The sequence below is a fragment of the Doryrhamphus excisus genome, chromosome 8 (assembly GCF_030265055.1).
Source record: "Doryrhamphus excisus isolate RoL2022-K1 chromosome 8, RoL_Dexc_1.0, whole genome shotgun sequence".
NCBI classification, from domain to species: Eukaryota; Metazoa; Chordata; class Actinopteri; order Syngnathiformes; family Syngnathidae; genus Doryrhamphus; species Doryrhamphus excisus.
In genome coordinates, this window is record NC_080473.1 from 9,878,560 (window position 1) to 9,895,825 (window position 17,266).

Here is a 17,266-nt window from a genome sequence, read left to right on the forward strand (position 1 = left end):
TTTGTTTTGTTTAATTTTGAATAATATTGTTACTTTTTAAAAAAAAATACTTATTGTTCAATACCACATTTTAAGATATTTCCTTAGAATATGCTCATAAAATTGTAACTTTTTAAATAATATTGTTACTTTTTAAAAATTACTTATTGTTCAATACCACATTTTAAGATATTTCCTTAGAATATGCTCATAAAATTGCAACTTATTTCTCATTGGAATACACTTTTTGTGAATATTTAGATTTTATTCTTTGACAATTTTTTTATGTATTCCCAAAATGTAAGGTCAAAAAGCTCAGTTAGTGTGTCCACTCCATCTGATGGCATCACCTAACCATTAGAAAAGGTAGACAATATGTCACCTGTGTGATAGCATCAGTCCTGCCTGCCACATGAAGGCGAGTCTCAGTTTCACTCAGCGGATTGAGAGCATTGAACCCATTCAGGATGACTGAGGGACCTTTTTGTATTCAGTCACCTGAGAAAACTCATTTAAGATTTGATTTCTCTTAAATGAAATGGCAGAGACTGCATTGTTGTGTCGCAGGACACCAAAAAGTGGCACCATTCACAACTGGTGACGATGTAAACACCAAAAACTGTAGGGCAAAAAATGCACCAAGCTACTCAACATCTGTGTGGGTAGGATTCACAATGAAAAACATGTGGGTTTTTAAAATAATGTGGGTTATTCATGACTATCAATACAACTAATCACAAATTAGCTAGGAATTAGGAATCCCATACAATATATACACTTTAGATCTAATCCAATATTCTGTTTATTTACAACAACCAGTGTTATAAACCTACACTATTCTCACACATGACAAAAATGACACAAAAATTGTGTTTTTTTTACCGTCTATTGCTGAGCACTGTCCCGAAGGAAAGTTTTCAATGCAATTTATCTGGTTTTTGCACCCTAAAATGGCGGCCAAACCCGCCCTGACAGAACCAGTTTGATAATGAGTAAGAGAGTACCGTCTACTGCTGAGCAGTGTCCGGAGGGAAAGTTTTCAATGCTATTTCTCTGGTTTTTGCATCCTAAAATGGCGGCCAAACCCGCCCAGGGTATAATACGGAAGCGGAAGCTGAATCGGCAAAAGGTGGGCTCACTATTTGGCAGGAACTAGGTCAGTAGCTTACAAATATAATGTGCAATTGTACATTATACTAGTTTATTAACTCTTATGAAAGATAAGTATTATTCATTATTATGTATATACATTCAAATAATTTCCCCCGAGTGTTACAAGACAAAATAATACAGTAGTAGAATATGTGTTATAAAATACAATGGCTCCATCTCCTGGAAAAATGTAGATATCATACTTTAATAAGTAATACTAAGAAAACTGACTCACTGACTGACTGATAGAGGGCGACGGTGATACAATAAAGCAGTAAAGCGATAAGCACTGTACACGTTTTCCTTTGATATTGTTTTGAATTTCGACACCTTTGCCTCTTAAGTAACTCCCTCCCTGCGACCTATGGACAGATGATTAAACAATATTCTTCCCATCGTCACAATTCCAACAGGAAACAACCGGACTCAACGAGGTTCATTCTATTTCCTGCAGCCTAACATAAAGATAAGCTTAGCTTGTGCTTGTGAATGATGGCGAGCTCTTCTTCTACCTCCTGGAAAGAATGTTTTCTATTCCGATACATACGCAAGTTGGCTCCCGTTGGCTTCAAGACAGAAGTTAAAGCTGTATCTCGAATGGCTGTACCTGTGGTGAGTGGCAATGAACGAGAAACAGTTTCATTACACTATCTCTTCTCAAGGGACAATATTAGCTAATATTACAGAAATGACACCGGGATCGCACTGTTGAGTGTAAACTGAGTTTCCAGCTTGAATGGCAGTATAGACTTACAAACCACTGAAATGAGTCAACACAGCCATTATTGTCTTAATAGCTAGTAACACAAAGTGAATATCAATGTAATTGTGTCTTTCCTACAGTTCAGCATGGTTATGGTTATTTTTTTCATTCATTTTGAACATATATGTTTTACACCTGAATACATCACAGAGTACAATTAACAGTTCCACATGTCCAAAAAGGAGTAGGAAGAAGCAAGCCAGAGACCAGGGTTCAATTCCACCCTCGGCCATCTCTGTGTGGAGTTTGCATGTTCTCACCGTGGGTTTTCTCCAGGTACTCCGGTTTCCTTCCACATTCCAAAAAACATGCTAGGCTAATTGGCAACTCCAAATGTGAGTGTGAATGGTTGTTTGTCTATATGTGCCCTGTGACTGGCTGGCCACCAGTCCAGGGTGTACCCCGCCTCTCGCCCGAAGACAGCTGGGATAGGCTCCAGCACCCCTGCGACCCTCGTGAGGATAAGCGGTAGAAAATAAATGAATGAATCTCACGTTCTTCTACTTCAACAGATTCTGACCAGCCTCATGGTTTTTTCCGTGAGTTTAATCAGCACTGTCTTCTGTGGCCATTTGGGAAAAGAGGAGCTAGCAGGTGTAGCTCTGGCAATAGCAGTAAGTCATCATGTCATATGAAATTGAACTACACGTACAGTAGAACATCACTGTTTTCTTCCTATTCGTAGGTCATTAATGTTACAGGCATATCTATTGGCTCAGGGCTGTCATCAGCATGTGATACTTTGATTTCTCAGGTATGCCCACCAGCTTGTCACTCTCATATGTTCTCCTTGGGTTACATCTTAAAAAATATGTGTTCATGTCTTAGACATTCGGAAGCGGCAACCTCATGAGAGTTGGGGTGATTCTGCAGAGGGCAATCCTCATTCTGATTCTGGCGTGTTTTCCCTGTTGGGCCATCCTCATCAACACTGAGCCCATTCTGCTGGCTGTGGGACAAGAGCCAAATGTTGCCAGGTCAGCCAACTTATTTTATGTGTTTTCCCCGTTTTGGGAGATTTGTCCATCACTGACTTTAGTTGTGCCTTCAGGTTGTCACAGTTGTATGTGAAGATCTTCATGCCAGCACTCCCTGTGAGTATTTCAGGACTGAACACAATAAATGGAATAAATCCTTAACAACCAACAAAACATTACGTAGTAAGGTACGTACATAATCTAACGAGATCTCAAACTTGTTTCCTTTACAAAGATAATAATGCTCAATTTTGATTCTTTCTGATTTGGAATTAACAATTAGGGTGGTCTAAGTTGTATAATATAACTCTCTTGCATTACACAGACATCAGGCAGTGATTTTAAATTAAGGACACCTTGTTGGCGTTGACTCGTTTTGTCTTTTTCCTGCTGTGTGTAAGCATAAATTATTTTTTAACCAATATATTTTTGGTCTTTGGGACAGAAATGATTGTGCCCTAGAAATTTTTGCATAGAAACAGATGACCCTAATGTGTGTGTGGTCAATTGCTTATGCAGTAGTATTTGTAGTTGTATTTCTATGCTTTATAATAAAACATCTTTGTTTAAATCTCACAGGCTACATTCATGTACTCATTGGAAACAAAATACTTGCAAAATCAGGTAAGTCCATAATCAGAAAGCATAAAAACATAAACAGTATTGTTGAGAACTTGCATCCAGAATATATTGTAATTTATTGAATTATTGAATCCGTGAAAATCAAATTGGGGTTCCTTCTTGGCAGCTGTAGCCGCCACACAAAAAGCTATTTTCATACTTGAACATGAATTTAGTTTTGGAATTATATGTAATAATAGATGGGGAACAACTTGATCAATAAATAATTTTTACTGCAAAATAACAAATCAACAAAAAAATGCCGGTGGAGCAGCTGTACCATTACACCACCAGGGACTGACTGTGAAAGGTGAATTCTCTTATTCTGCTGTGTGCTGTCAATCACTGAGGCAACTCGCACTGTGTCAAATTACTCATCACTCTCGGCTGACTTTAAAAAAATAACAAATATTATTGCAAAATATGTCCAGTTTAGACATCATAACATCCCATTTGTCTGTTTCAGGGCATCATATGGCCACAAGTAATGACTGGCTTTGTGGTCAATATCCTCAACGCCCTCTTTAACTACATTTTTATCTTTGCATTAAATCTGGGAGTAGCGTAAGTATTACTTCATTCACCATCAATAATTGCACTAAACCTCATAACCTTAAAATGCAATATTCTCCACAGAGGATCTGCCCTTGCCAACACCCTGTCCCAGTTTTCCATGGCTGGTGTCCTCTACGCTTATATCATATTTAAAAGTGTTCACAAGGCTACCTGGGGAGGTAATTGTAATATTTGTCCAAGAGGGAAATTTTTAATTTAGTAAGTAAACATTGCCCTCAGTAAACAATGGGTGAAGCAACTAGGAGTCAGAGTAAAACAACTTGAACTTCCATGACTCTTCCATGAAAAGCATCTCAAAAGCATAATGTTTTTGATGATAGTTATAAATGTAATATTGTTCACGCTACTTATCATGAGTGGTATTTAACATAACTAAGTAATCATACAACAAGACACAGGAAGAAGAAAACGGTTATGTTATTTGCTTAGAAACAGGATATGGGAAACCTGTTGAGCCCCAATTGTAATAGAATGTGAATATATTTAACATGAATTATATGACAATTGTGTTTTTGATTACACACCAATGAACTGTCCTCCTAGGTTGGTCCAAAGATTGCCTTCAGGACTGGGGCTCATTCATTCACTTGGCCATCCCTAGCATGGTCATGTTGTGCGTAGAGTGGTGGACATTTGAGATTGGCAGCTTCCTGGCAGGTACCTGAATATGTCCACCAACACATTCAACGCTAACTTGAATGTAGTCAAGAACTAAAAAAAAACAATCCCTCTACAGGTCTCATAAGTGAGGTGGAACTTGGTGCACAGTCTATTGTGTATGAGCTTTCAAACGTTGCCTTCATGGTGATTTGAACACGATCTCCTATTCAATATCAATGTTATTTTTTGTTAATTCTGTATTTTGGTGTCAGTTTCCATTAGGCTTCAGTGTGGCAGGCTGTGTAAAGGTGGGGAATGCTCTTGGAGCTGGAGATACCAAGCAGGCCAAGCTGTCTGCAAAAACAGCATTCTTCTGTGCGGGTCAGTCATTTAACCCTGAGATGCACGAGTGACTGGATCCTACGCTCTTCCATAAGTGGGTCAAAAATGACCCATACTAGAATCAATGCATTTTTATGCCAATTTTGCCATTTTTGGTTAGGAATAATCACTTGTATGATATTTAGTATTATATTTAGGACCACACAAGAATTATTTCATGTTAGAAACATCTTAATTTTTCACTTTTTTACATCTTTGAAAAAGAAAATGACACCGTACAACAATAGAAAATGTGAGGATCCATTGTGTGTTTCCACTTGTCTCATCACTGCATGCAGTTCAGACAAACTACCCGTTTCTGACTGTGATAATTACACACAGGTACATTGCATTTCTCACACCTATGGCTGAATTTGTGATCTTTCTTATTTGGCCAGATCTGACACCTGTTTCTCTTTACTACACAACTGCTGGACAATGTTTTCCCTAAATTCTTCTGAACTGCTACCCATGGTTGTCTCCCAGTGTAAACTATACCATCTATTGTGTAGGGCATGCGTACATCACACACCCAGAAGATCTTAGGTAGGCCATTGTTAGGACCATTTCAGCTGCGTATCTAGCAGCCAAGGCGTGGATGAGGAAACAAAAGAGTAATGCCCAACAATACATATAGTAATGTTAGCCAGCTAGTGTCAGCTAGTTATAAAGTAGGCTAATATGTTGATAATACTAACAGTCATGAAGGACACATACACAACATTATATGAAGATAATACTTGTTGTATTAGCACTTGATGTGTAAAATAATCTTCCTGAGGTGTGACACTGTGGTCTACAGTTAATTTATTCCTGACAGCCAAAGTTGATAAGAATCAAAGGTTCCTATTGGATTCCATAGAAAATGCATGCAGGTCATTTTTGACCTACTTATGGAAAGTTGGGGTAGTAACACACACAAAAAAAAAATCTTAAAATGCATAAAAGGTAAGTTAAAAATGTGAATGGCATGATATCAAATAGGAATACCTGGAATATGAAATGATAACAATTTTTCATTACGAAGATATTTCAAGAAAACAACCTTATGCATCTAAGGGTTAACACAGGTTCTTCTGGGTCAGGGGTGTAAAGCAAGTGATGAATATGTATATCAATTGTTGCTGCTAAGGGTGGCCCAACCAGGTTTAGGGGAGCAATCGCTTTTTCACACGATTCCAGAAATATTGACATGATGAACAATGACATTCAGTCTATCTCTCCCACACAGTATCGGTATCTGTATGCTTGGCAGCTTTTATTGGGAGCCTGAGGAATCATATTGCTTATGCCTTTACATATGATGAGTAAGTATATCATGAATTAGACCACAAATCTCCCACCCTGTTATGTCATAGTCTCATTGACATCCAACAAGAGTATTTATATTTTGTAGCATTTTCTTTTGTCCCACATATGTTCTAATCATACTGATAATGTTCTTCTGTTCACCAACAGACAAATCAGCATAAAGGTTGGCGAGGTTGTGGTTTTCTACGCTCCATTCATCCTCATGGATGCAGCTTCAGTAAGTTTAGAGTATCAGATATTCTTGATTTTTGGATATATGCTTTGGGTGCAAATAAAGCAACAGCATTGAGTTTACATGACCTTGCAGGTGGCCATGGGAGGAATAATAAGAGGAACAGGGATGCAGAAAGTAGGAGCGGTTTGCAACGTGGTGTGTTATTATGGAGTTGCTTTACCGATTGGAGTGCCATTGATGTTTGCGGCCAAATTAGGAATCATTGGTATGGATATTGGATATCGAGTTTCTTAAGTTTCCTCCACTGTGGAATGTTCAAAAATGATTTAAAAAAATGACTTCCTGTTTAGGTCTGTGGACGGGATTGTGTACGTCTGTCTCCCTGCAGTGTTTGTTCCTGGTTTTCTACCTGGTGAGAATGGACTGGAAGAAAGTTACAGTTGAAGTAAGTATGTAGGAATTAATTTGACACTCCAAAAATGCAATGTGAAGCAATTTGGACAAATTAACAAAATGTATTTGTGTTTTTTTTTCCCCCAGGCTCAGGTTAGAGCTGGTGTTTGTGTCAACTCAGGTGAGCCATTTGTAATACAAATACAACATATACCTGTACTCTTAATCAGATCATAAGCAAACACATTCATTCATTTTCTACCGCTTATCCTCACGAGGGTCGCGGGGGTGCTGGAGCCTATCCCAGCTGTCTTCGGGCGAGAGGCGGGGTATACCCTGGAGTGGTGGCCTGCCAATCACAGTGCACATATAGACAAACAACCATTCACACTCACATTCATACTTATGGAAAATTTGGAGTCGCTAATTAACCTAGCATGTTTTTGGAATGTGGGAGGAAACCAGAGTACCCGGTGAAAACCCACGCATGCACGGGGAGAACATGCAAACTCCACTGGAATAGAACTCGGGTCTCCTAGCTGTGAGGCCTGCGCGCTAACCACTCCACGTCGTGCAGCTATTTATATATTATATTATTTTCAAACTTTGCTTTTGTGCAGAGATGACAGATGCAACTTATACAATGGAAAGTAAATGGTATCTAAGGTAGAGCTTTGTGGAACCTCTAAAGAAAAAGTGAATACATCAATAATATAGTTTTACAGAAATCAACAAAACCTTACCCGACAATAGAGGCAAATTTTTTTAAGGTTTAACCCCCCCTTACAAATACATGAGCAGTCCAGAATATCAATCAAAGCAGCCATTTGGTTGTAGAGGGAGGGGGGCGGAAAGGTGAGCCAAAAGTGCCATCAAATGGCAAAGACACACATTATGGCTTTGAAAGGCCAACACAAACCTGATTTCCCCCCCTTGAATGATCAAAGATATCCGTTATATTCAGTGTTTTTGTGTTTTTTTTTGGAACGTCACACATTATTTGCCGTGTAAATAATAACTGCCGAAGGCTTTGCCCGACTTTTGTGTAAATAAATTTGCCTTTGTTTGCTAAGTCTTTTTTCTACGTCTTGATTAGCATTACAACAATATATTTTTGAGTATAACATGTGTGAATAAGACATTAACATACATATCCCTTCCCCAAAAGATGACACCCAAAGCTGCGAGGTACAAGGAGACACTACTAATCTATTCGATATTGACGACCCAGCACTGATGGACCCTGTGGAACGGGAGCTCGCCCAAAGTCGTTTGGTTCTGCGTCGGGGTGTGGTTCTGGCACTCATGCTCAGCATTCTGGCTGCTGGGATCATCATGAACATACTGATGACAAACCGGGTCACGTGATCTGTACTGAAGGATACCTCATTGCATGATGATGCAACGGTCTCTATCGCAGGCTGCCAAAGATGGACGAAAAGACGGGAGTAGATGAAATAAGTAGTACAGTATATGATGGGGAAAACAAACGTTAATGCGTCATTGTAATTGATTATTTAAAAATTTAATAATAAATAATAATAATTTAAAAATTATTTAAAAATTATTAAAAAATTCCGGACTATAATCCGCTTTGAACCCTGTTATGTAAACAACAGATCTACAGTTGCCATTATGCTTACAGTACAGATTCAGGAAGTAGTCAAATATCACATTTTGAAGTCTTTGTGACGTTTTTTATCAAGTGCTTGGGACACGGCAGCAGTTGCCCCATGTCTCACCATAACTAATGAATGATGCTGGGAACACTGTATTTTGGATTGCAAGGTTTCTAATGTGTTTTTCTGTGTAAATGTGACCTACATATGTACAATTTGCTGGGTGCAGTTTATATTTAGGCTTATGCAATAGTTGAGAATTTACAGTAATTCTATAGTATTTAGTATAGTACAAACTGAGAGTATTACATTGTTTTTCCAAGTTCATGCCAAAGCTATGGTAGGTAGTAAATACCAGCTAAGAGTGTTTTGGATTCTTGCTGGTTATGTCAAATAAGTACTCTCATGTTTTTTGTTTTTTTTTTACGCAATGGTACAGAAATAATAGCACAAACACACAAAAGCAGCACTTTAAGGATTAAGAGTCTCAGTTTACTCAGATACATTAGTTTTGTAAGTGAATCATTCCAGTAAATATGAAATACATATCAGTTGGAAGAGAAATTAATAGGACACTATTGGAGAAAAATAAATATAATGGCCTCTCAGTTGAGATGATCAGAATAAGTGCTATTACTCCAGAGTGTTGTAGTCGTATTACTTTTAGGGTGCATCGTCTCCGGTAAAGGAATCAAGTAGTACAAACATACGCCCACCGCTAGGAGAGCGAGAGCAGTAAACAGTGTGAGACCTCGCCTAAGGAGCAGTTGGCTCAATGAGAGGTGGTCAGCGTTCAGATCCTGTGTGACCGTGTTGTTGTCCTCAGACAGGACAGGCTGGTACTGGTCCTGGGTAGCTGGACCTATTCCGTCAACGTGGGTGCTTTTCTGGGCTCGCTTTACAGCCTAGAAAGACAAAATATATCAGTGCTAACCTTTGCAACAAGTTACCACATTTTTAAAAATTGATCTATGTCTTTTTGATCGGTAAAATATTGTCTATTTTTTGTCATTCAAGAGAAACTGCAATAAAAATACATAGTTTGAGATTTTTTTTCCTGTTCTATTCTAAGACTTGTGCTCGCTACACAACTGCCTTCTGTAACTGTCAAAATGACCTTCGTTATCTTGGATTCAGCATATACACACACATTAAATAACCAGGTTCCACACAACTGAAGCAAAATAGATACCAAGATAATGGTACGGAAACAGAAACTCAGAACATTCTATGAATTAATTTTCAAATAAATAACTTTACCATAATCTTTTCAGAATTTTACATTTTACTATTAGCTTTCACTCCACCATCATTTACCTCTTCTGTCATCTGCTTCCAGTCCAGCTTGAATATGACAATAATATAAAATGTGGACTGCAAGATGACACAAATTAAGATCCCCAGCCAGAAACCTATACAGAAAACACCAATGAATCAGTCAGGACTTGACTTGAACATATTTACAAGATAATGGAGACTAAAACATTCATTTTCTACGCGGGGGTGCTGGAGCCTATCCCAGCTGGGCGAGAGGCGGGGTACACCCCGGACTGGTTGCCAGCCAATCACAGAACACATATAGACAAACAACCATTCACACTCACATTCATACCTATGGACAACTTGGAGTCACCAATTAACCTAGCATGTTTTTGGAATGTGGGAGAAAACCGGAGTACACGGAAAAAAAACCCACTCATGCACGGGGAGAACATGCAAACTCCACACAGAGATGGCTGAAGGTGGAATTGAACTCGGGTCCCCTAGCTGTGAGGCCTGCGTGCTAACCACTTTCGCACCGTGCAGAGTGTATATATTACGCGCTATCGATGGATCTGCGCGATCAGTAGCGCTGCGCCCGAGATGGATCCATCTTTAGCGCACAAATCAATCGATTTCTGTGCTCACGATGGATATAACTGCCATGCGCTGGAGACCGATGCTTTGACACTGCACTGACGATATAATGACAATCGTTGATCTGCTAATTGCATACAGTGACAGGGTTAGGGGTTAGGGTTAGGGGTTAGGTTTCACACTCCCCCCGCCGAGAACGGTAACAAAGTGAACTGCTTGACAATTAATCAAAGATTTTAAATTTGCATGTATCGACTTCTTGTTGATTCTTGGAAGTAACTCTTGGAAGCGCTGCCATCTGTTGGCATGTAAACAAACTACACACATCCATCCCGGGCGCAGTAATATACCATCGATCGTGAGCGCAGAAATCGATCGATTTGTGCGCTAACAATGGATCCATCTCGGGCGCAGCGCTATTGATCGATCGCGCAGATCCATCGTCAGCGCATAACATATATGTACATTTTGTACTGTTGGATAATAAGAAGATTCTAAGTAGAGTTCCAAAATGCACAAATGTGTATGACAAAAACATTAACTTAAACTTTCGATCAGCTGATGTACATCCTATTTTAGTTCATGGTTGTTGGCAAGGCCGCACGGTAGATGATTGGTTAGCATGTAGGCTGGGTTTGATTCTCCGCTCGTGCATCTCTATGTGGAATTTGCATGTTCTTCACCTTCAAAATGTAACATTCTATGTTGAAAATGAATTTGAGGATCATGTGTAGTTACCTAGAACCCTCAGCTTTGCAACAAACATGAGTGTAACACTGAGTGTGAGGCCGATGCAGTAGTATCCAATGAAGTTAGCCACAGCCGGTATATTCTGTTTTCCAGTCCCCAAGAAGATGCCTGTGCACACACACTACACAGAAAAAGGGTTGGAATTATTTTTGTAATGATTTATTGATAGACATAAGTGGTGCTCACCACAAGGCCATCGAAGAACTGGAGGAAGCAGTAAGCGTTCATCAGGTGAGAGACCAGGCTGATGATCTTCCTGCAATGATCAGTTGGACTCTTATTGATAAAGATTGATTCAATAAATCACATTTTAGTATACAGTGGAAGTTTTTATGTTTTTTTAATGTAAACATGGTGCTGGAGTCTATCCCAGCTGTCTTTGGACTGGTGGCCAGCCAATCACAGGGCACATATAGACAAACAACCATTCAAACTCACATTCATACCTATGGACAATTTGGAGTCGCCAATTAACCTAGCATGTTTTTGGAATGTGGGAGGAAACCGGAGTACCCGGAGAAAACCCACGCATGCACGGGGAGAACATGCAAACTCCACACAGAGATGGCCGAGGGTGGGATTGAACCCTGGTCTCCTAGCTGTGAGGTCAGCGTGCTAACCACTCGTCCACCGTGCAGCCCAGATAATTTATATTCCCATTATTTCCTATGGGATTAAGAGCCAAATAAATGGTGGGTCAACCAGAAAGTTCATGACCTTGCCAGCTCCACCAGCTGTAAGGACTCACTGATCAGAGGTGAAGATGGCACCAATCACACTCTTAGTGGATGCGAGCACGACACCTTCAACCACCGCGAATGCACCTAAAAGATAAACCAGGTTACATCGAGCGATAAAACCTCTTTCTTATGAACGACAAACAAACCCACCTGCAAGGGTGAGGGACACCTTGCAGGTGAGGATGGCTCGGCTAGTGTCTCCTGCACCCAAAGCGTTACCCACCCGAGCACACGCTGCAGCCTGGATGCCGAAAGGGAACTTTAAAAAAAATAATAAATCAGAGATGAACTGCGTAAACAAATATTCATACTGTATATGAATATGAAAGACAAAATACCATGTATGCGATTAAGGTGACCATCATTACAACATGTTGGGCAGCCAGCTCGTCTTCACTCATCATCCCTGAACAAACAGTAGATGCCAAATATTAGACAGAAAGACACAACAGCACAACAAATAATAATAATAATAACAATATTGCTAATATTGTTCTGACAAATGCACCGCATGAATGGTGCAGTTATGAAACCCTTTGACATTGAATTGACTCAGTGCTGCACTACACAACACCAACTATAACTTTAGGGAGTTTACCAGGCATAATGATAAGCGGCATAGAAAACAGATGGAAAAATGTGGAACTTACGAATTATAAGTCATTACAAAACGCTGATGATATCTGTTTTACATGTGTGCAAACAGGCTGCACGGTGGTAGAGTGGTTAGCTCGCAGACCTCAAAGCTAGGAGACCGGGGTTCAATTGTGAGTATGAATGTGAGTGTGAATGGTTGTTTGTCTATATGTGCCCTGTGATTGGCTGGCCATCAGTCCAGGGTGTACCCCGCCTCTCGCCTGAAGACAGCTGGGATAGGCTCCAGCACCCCCCACAACCCTCATGAGGATAAGCGGTAGAAAATGAATGAATGAATAAATATATGTTAAATATGTTCTGGACCCCCGAACAATTTTGTTAACTCAATGCGGCCCACAACTCAAAATATTTTCCCACCCTTGCTGTAGATCAATATATCCACTGATGAGATCACCTGCAAAGAATCCTCCAAACTCATAGACCCACCACTCAAAGCACTTCATGAGCATACTGGGAATTGCCAGCTTCATGTAGGCACCCCATTCCTGCAGCGATTCCAAAGACCAACCTGCAGGAAGAGCAGCACTCTTACTGATATGGCAAAAAGAGCACAAAACTAACAAAAGCACAGCCAATCGCTCCCCTTACCTCCCCATGTTGTATCATGCAGCTTCTTCCACCGAATGTAAGCAAACAGGAAAACACAGATGGATATTTGGGAGAGAGCATTTGCGGCCGCAGATCCACTAGCAGGCACAAATTGTATTAGAATGTGTTATGTTTGGGGTTGAATCCGCTAAAAGGTACTTACTTCACTCCTAAATCCAGCCAGTATAAGAATATGTAGTTCATCATCACATTGGCAACATTTGCCATGGCGGCAGTGTACATTTGTGGTAGTATTATACCCTAAAAACATACACAAATATGTATTATGTTTGCATTATGTGCCATATTTGTATTCAAAATAACATTTTAACATTACCAATTGTTTTTCATTCACTCACCTGATTCTGCAGGTAAGACACTTGCAGATTATGCAGAAACATTGCCTAAACAATTTGAATACAGGATGTACATATATGAACCTCATTAGTGATTATTTAGCATAAATTGTGCATTAAAAAATGCAAAATTGCAACTCACTGGCACAGCCGGAAGTGAGGCGATGATGTAGAGTTGTGCTATCCTGAAACCAAGACGCTAAATGACACATTCACGTACACCCGTTTCCCATTCAGGATCAATACTTATTGATAGATACTTATTTACCGGGTCACTTCAGGGTCCTGGCCTAGGAGGAGCAGGATGGGCTGAGCATTGAGGAGCAGACCCCAGCAGGGAAGACAGAACAGCAGCAATATGATGACGCCTCGCTGAAGGATCACACCCACACGTAGTAGGTTCTTACCGCCAAAAGTCTGCGCAAATTATGGGTAAATAGTAGCTAAAATGATCGTAGTATGAGTAGTACTGTGTATGATAATATGTGGTTTTTCTAAGACCTGAGACACCAGTGTATCACAAGCTAGGCCCAGACCGAATCCTGTTGCTGCTGTGGTGACATTGATGGTCTGAAACAAAGTGGAAGCAAATGTCAGTGAGTGGCATAGAACACTTTAATATGCATACGCTATGCAGTCGTTATACAGTATTTAAAAATAAAAATAAAAATAAAAATAAAAATAAAAATAAAAATAAAAATAAAAATAAAAATAAAAATAAAAATAAAAATAAAAATAAAAATAAAAATAAAAATAAAAACTATATAATATTTGGCTGCACGGTGATCGAGTGGTTAGCGTAGGTATGAATGTGAATGGTTGTTTGTCTATATGTGCCCTGTGATTGGCTGGCCACCAGTCCAGGGTGTACCCCGCCTCTCGCCCGAAGACAGCTGGGATAGGCTCCAGCACCCCCCGCGACCCTCGTGAGGAAAAAGCGGTAGAAAATGAATGAATGAAAATTAAAAATAAATTTATATAATATTTGGTTGCACGGTGGTCGAGTGGTTAGCGTAGGTATGAATGTGAGTGTGAATGGTTGTTTGTCTATATGTGCCCTGTGATTGGCTGGCAACCAGTCCAGGGTGTACCCCGCCTCTTGCTCGAAGACAGCTGGGATAGGCTCCAGCACCCCTTGTGAGGAAAAAGCGGTAGAAAATGAATGAATGAATGAATAATATTTGGCTGCACGGTGGTCGAGTGGTTAGCGTAGGCATGAATGTGAGTGTGAATGGTTGTTTGTCTATATGTGCCCTTTGATTGGCTGGCGACCAGTCCAGGGTGTACCCCGCCTCTTGCTCGAAGACAGCTGGGATAGGCTCCAGCACCCCTTGTGGCCCTTGTGAGGATAAGCGGTAGAAAATGAATGAATTAAATATTTTTGTAGTTAGACCCTAGATCACCAGTTTATGATCTTCTCAATACATTTTAGCACCGCATAGTCACCTAAACAGTCCTATTATTTATTTTTTACACCACATTGCACAACACTAATGCAACACTAGCCTACAATGTATTTGTTCTAAAGTTCAAGTGTTTTGGTTTTAAGGTCTTGGCTCGGTACAGTGAGGAATTTGTACACTTTTGCCGCCATCTGCTGTGTGCTTTCAATAGCACAGTTTGTTTGATATGCACTTTGATATGTGTTGTGCATTAAAGATGTTAAAGCCTAGCATTTGAATTCTCATATTTGTATTTTAGTTAATTTATCCATTGTTATGTTTGAAAATGCTTACATTAAAGAAAAAAATATAAGTAAGATTTACTTGAATATGTATATTCAAACAGCATGGTTTGTTTAAGGGGACGTAATATACTTATTTTTTGGCCCTTTGTATTGAGTTGTGGTCTCCTATAGAGCAGCTTCACACAATAACCAGCACAGAACGCTTTGTAGATCTTCCAGAATCTGCACCTATTCCAGCTGTATTTCTTTAAATTTTGTGTTTCCCCTCAAAAATGGTCTGTTTTAATGTATTCTACCCACGGCCCGCCTCCAGGCACGCCCACTCCGCTGTGGTTGGTCACACTCCCAAGTGCTCAGAAGGACTTCCAATGTTGTGCTGATCGCTGCCCACCCAATTTTATCAGAGTTGATAAAGGGTATAGGAGTTAACAAATATTAGCATACAGCCTTATGTGTTGCCCGAGTCTAACCCAGAATATTATTTTGTGATAATTTTATTGGGTGTCTGGAATGGATTCATTGGAATTACATCATTTCCTATTGGAAAATTTGTCTTGGTTTTTGCATGTTCAGGTTTTGGTCCATACTTTTGGAACAAATGAATAATATTACCAAAAAGGAATGTATCAAGGGATGGAATTATTGATAATTTAGTCCAAATGGTGTAGTAGCGTCATTTTTCCCCCTCATTGTTTCTAGCCTAACATGACATTAAACGTGTCCTTGCCACACGACAGTGCAGCATACAGATGAGATGATCGACCACTTACAGCAGACGCTAATCCGTAGCCCGCCATCACATCGTTGCCCAGACGGCCGCAGAACATGGTGACCACAAATGGAAGTAGATAATTGAGGATTCGAGAGAGCAGCTAGAAACAAAAATAACACGAATATAGAGTAGCTATTGTGTGTCATGCATGTCACCTTTACAAGCTAATGATATCCAAACTATAATCAAAATAATAAATATTAGATCATTCAAAACAATTCAACAGACCGAAAGGTAAATAATGCATTCTTACCAGAGGCCCTGTCATCTTCAAGATTTGGTAAAGTTCTTCCCTGTGGGCCAAGGGAACTTTGTGACAGACCCAACGGCAGCTGAACATTTTGTCACTCAAACCCGCCATGTCTTCTATATGCTAACACAGGTTTTTCTGACAAAGTCTCGTGGCTAACTTTTCTCTGATGTTCTTTTCAAAGTCGCTTCCAGGATGTCGGAGAGGATGGACCATTTGCTTGCCTTGGCGCTTCGCCAAGTGCAGCTGAAACAACTGAGATTGTTGATGAGAAAAAATCGAAAACACAGCAGTCACAACAGAACATCAGACGACTGTATCTTTTGCAGTGAACTTTATCAGAAACGTACTATTTAACATGAATGTACCGTTAATTCCTCACAGTGAGGAAAACACAATTACTGTATGTTTGGTATTACTTCAATCAGAGGTGAAAAACTCAATGTCCACCATAAGGACCAGATTATGTGCATTGTGCTTAGAGTGGGCTCCACTTTGTTGGTTTTTCCTGTTAAGTCTGTACAGTACAAATAAACAAATATATATTCTGTTTACAATTAACCACCTTAAATATTTGGGACTGCTCATGTATTTGTAAGGGGGGTGTGGGGGGGGGGGGTTAACCCTTAAAAAAATGTGCCTCTATTGTTGGGTAAGGTTTTGTTGATTTATGTAAAACTATATTATTGATAGATTCACTTTTTCTTTAGGGGTTCCTCAAAGCTCTACCTTAGATACCGTTTACTTTCTATTGTATAAGTTTCTTCTGTCATCGCTGCACAATAGCAAATTTTGAAAATAATATAATATATATATATATAGCTGCACGGTGTCGAGTGGTTAGCGCTCAGGCCTCACAGCTAGGAGACCCGAGTTCAATTCCACCCTCTGCTATCTCTGTGTGGAGTTTGCATGTTCTCCCCGTGCATGCGTGGGTTTTCTCCGGGTACTCTGGTTTCCTCCCACATTCCAAAAACATGCTAGGTTAATTGGCGACTCCAAATTGTCCATAGGTATGAATGTGAGTGTGAATGGTTGTTTGTCTATATGTGCCCTGTGATT

At 39.8% G+C, this 17,266-nt stretch overlaps 2 protein-coding genes across 3 annotated transcripts; one reads left to right on the forward strand and one right to left on the reverse strand.

Annotated features, from left to right (window-relative positions):
- Nucleotides 1–1,106: 1,106 nt before the first annotated feature.
- slc47a3 (solute carrier family 47 member 3) lies at nucleotides 1,107–9,567 on the forward strand. Of its 2 annotated transcripts, XM_058080430.1 has the most exons (18): nucleotides 1,107–1,135; nucleotides 1,545–1,743; nucleotides 2,407–2,508; nucleotides 2,580–2,648; nucleotides 2,723–2,871; nucleotides 2,946–2,988; nucleotides 3,451–3,495; nucleotides 3,959–4,056; nucleotides 4,129–4,226; nucleotides 4,612–4,725; nucleotides 4,805–4,872; nucleotides 4,941–5,049; nucleotides 6,281–6,356; nucleotides 6,508–6,577; nucleotides 6,668–6,800; nucleotides 6,886–6,980; nucleotides 7,076–7,109; nucleotides 8,097–9,567. In XM_058080430.1, the coding sequence occupies exons 2-18, from the start codon at nucleotides 1,621–1,623 to the stop codon at nucleotides 8,294–8,296; spliced, it is 1,626 nt and encodes a 541-aa protein (XP_057936413.1). In that variant the 5' UTR covers nucleotides 1,107–1,135; nucleotides 1,545–1,620; the 3' UTR covers nucleotides 8,297–9,567. The 2 variants fall into 2 exon arrangements, with proteins under 2 accessions (XP_057936413.1, XP_057936412.1); XM_058080429.1 differs by lacking the exon at nucleotides 1,107–1,135 and having other exon boundaries at nucleotides 1,234–1,743.
- LOC131134803 (multidrug and toxin extrusion protein 1-like) lies at nucleotides 9,035–16,343 on the reverse strand. The gene is made up of 16 exons (XM_058080428.1): nucleotides 16,208–16,343; nucleotides 15,953–16,054; nucleotides 13,997–14,065; nucleotides 13,764–13,912; nucleotides 13,638–13,680; nucleotides 13,499–13,543; nucleotides 13,303–13,400; nucleotides 13,140–13,237; nucleotides 12,946–13,059; nucleotides 12,233–12,300; nucleotides 12,045–12,153; nucleotides 11,903–11,978; nucleotides 11,341–11,410; nucleotides 11,143–11,275; nucleotides 9,865–9,959; nucleotides 9,035–9,452 (listed from the first exon to the last, which is right to left on the reverse strand). The coding sequence occupies exons 1-16, from the start codon at nucleotides 16,313–16,315 to the stop codon at nucleotides 9,153–9,155; spliced, it is 1,677 nt and encodes a 558-aa protein (XP_057936411.1). The 5' UTR covers nucleotides 16,316–16,343; the 3' UTR covers nucleotides 9,035–9,152.
- Nucleotides 16,344–17,266: the final 923 nt, after the last annotated feature.

Coding starts and splice junctions, on each gene's coding strand:
- slc47a3 (XM_058080430.1), top strand. CDS start 1,621: ATGATGGCGAGCTCTTCTTCTACCTCCTGGAAAGAATGTTTTCTATTC. Junction 4,873..4,940: donor TTTCAAACGTTGCCTTCATG/GTGATTTGAACA, acceptor TTTTGGTGTCAG/TTTCCATTAGGCTTCAGTGT. Junction 6,578..6,667: donor TCCTCATGGATGCAGCTTCA/GTAAGTTTAGAG, acceptor ATGACCTTGCAG/GTGGCCATGGGAGGAATAAT.
- LOC131134803 (XM_058080428.1), bottom strand. CDS start 16,315: ATGGCGGGTTTGAGTGACAAAATGTTCAGCTGCCGTTGGGTCTGTCAC. Junction 14,066..15,952: donor GCTACGGATTAGCGTCTGCT/GTAAGTGGTCGA, acceptor ACTTTGTTTCAG/ACCATCAATGTCACCACAGC. Junction 13,913..13,996: donor GTGATACACTGGTGTCTCAG/GTCTTAGAAAAA, acceptor TAATTTGCGCAG/ACTTTTGGCGGTAAGAACCT.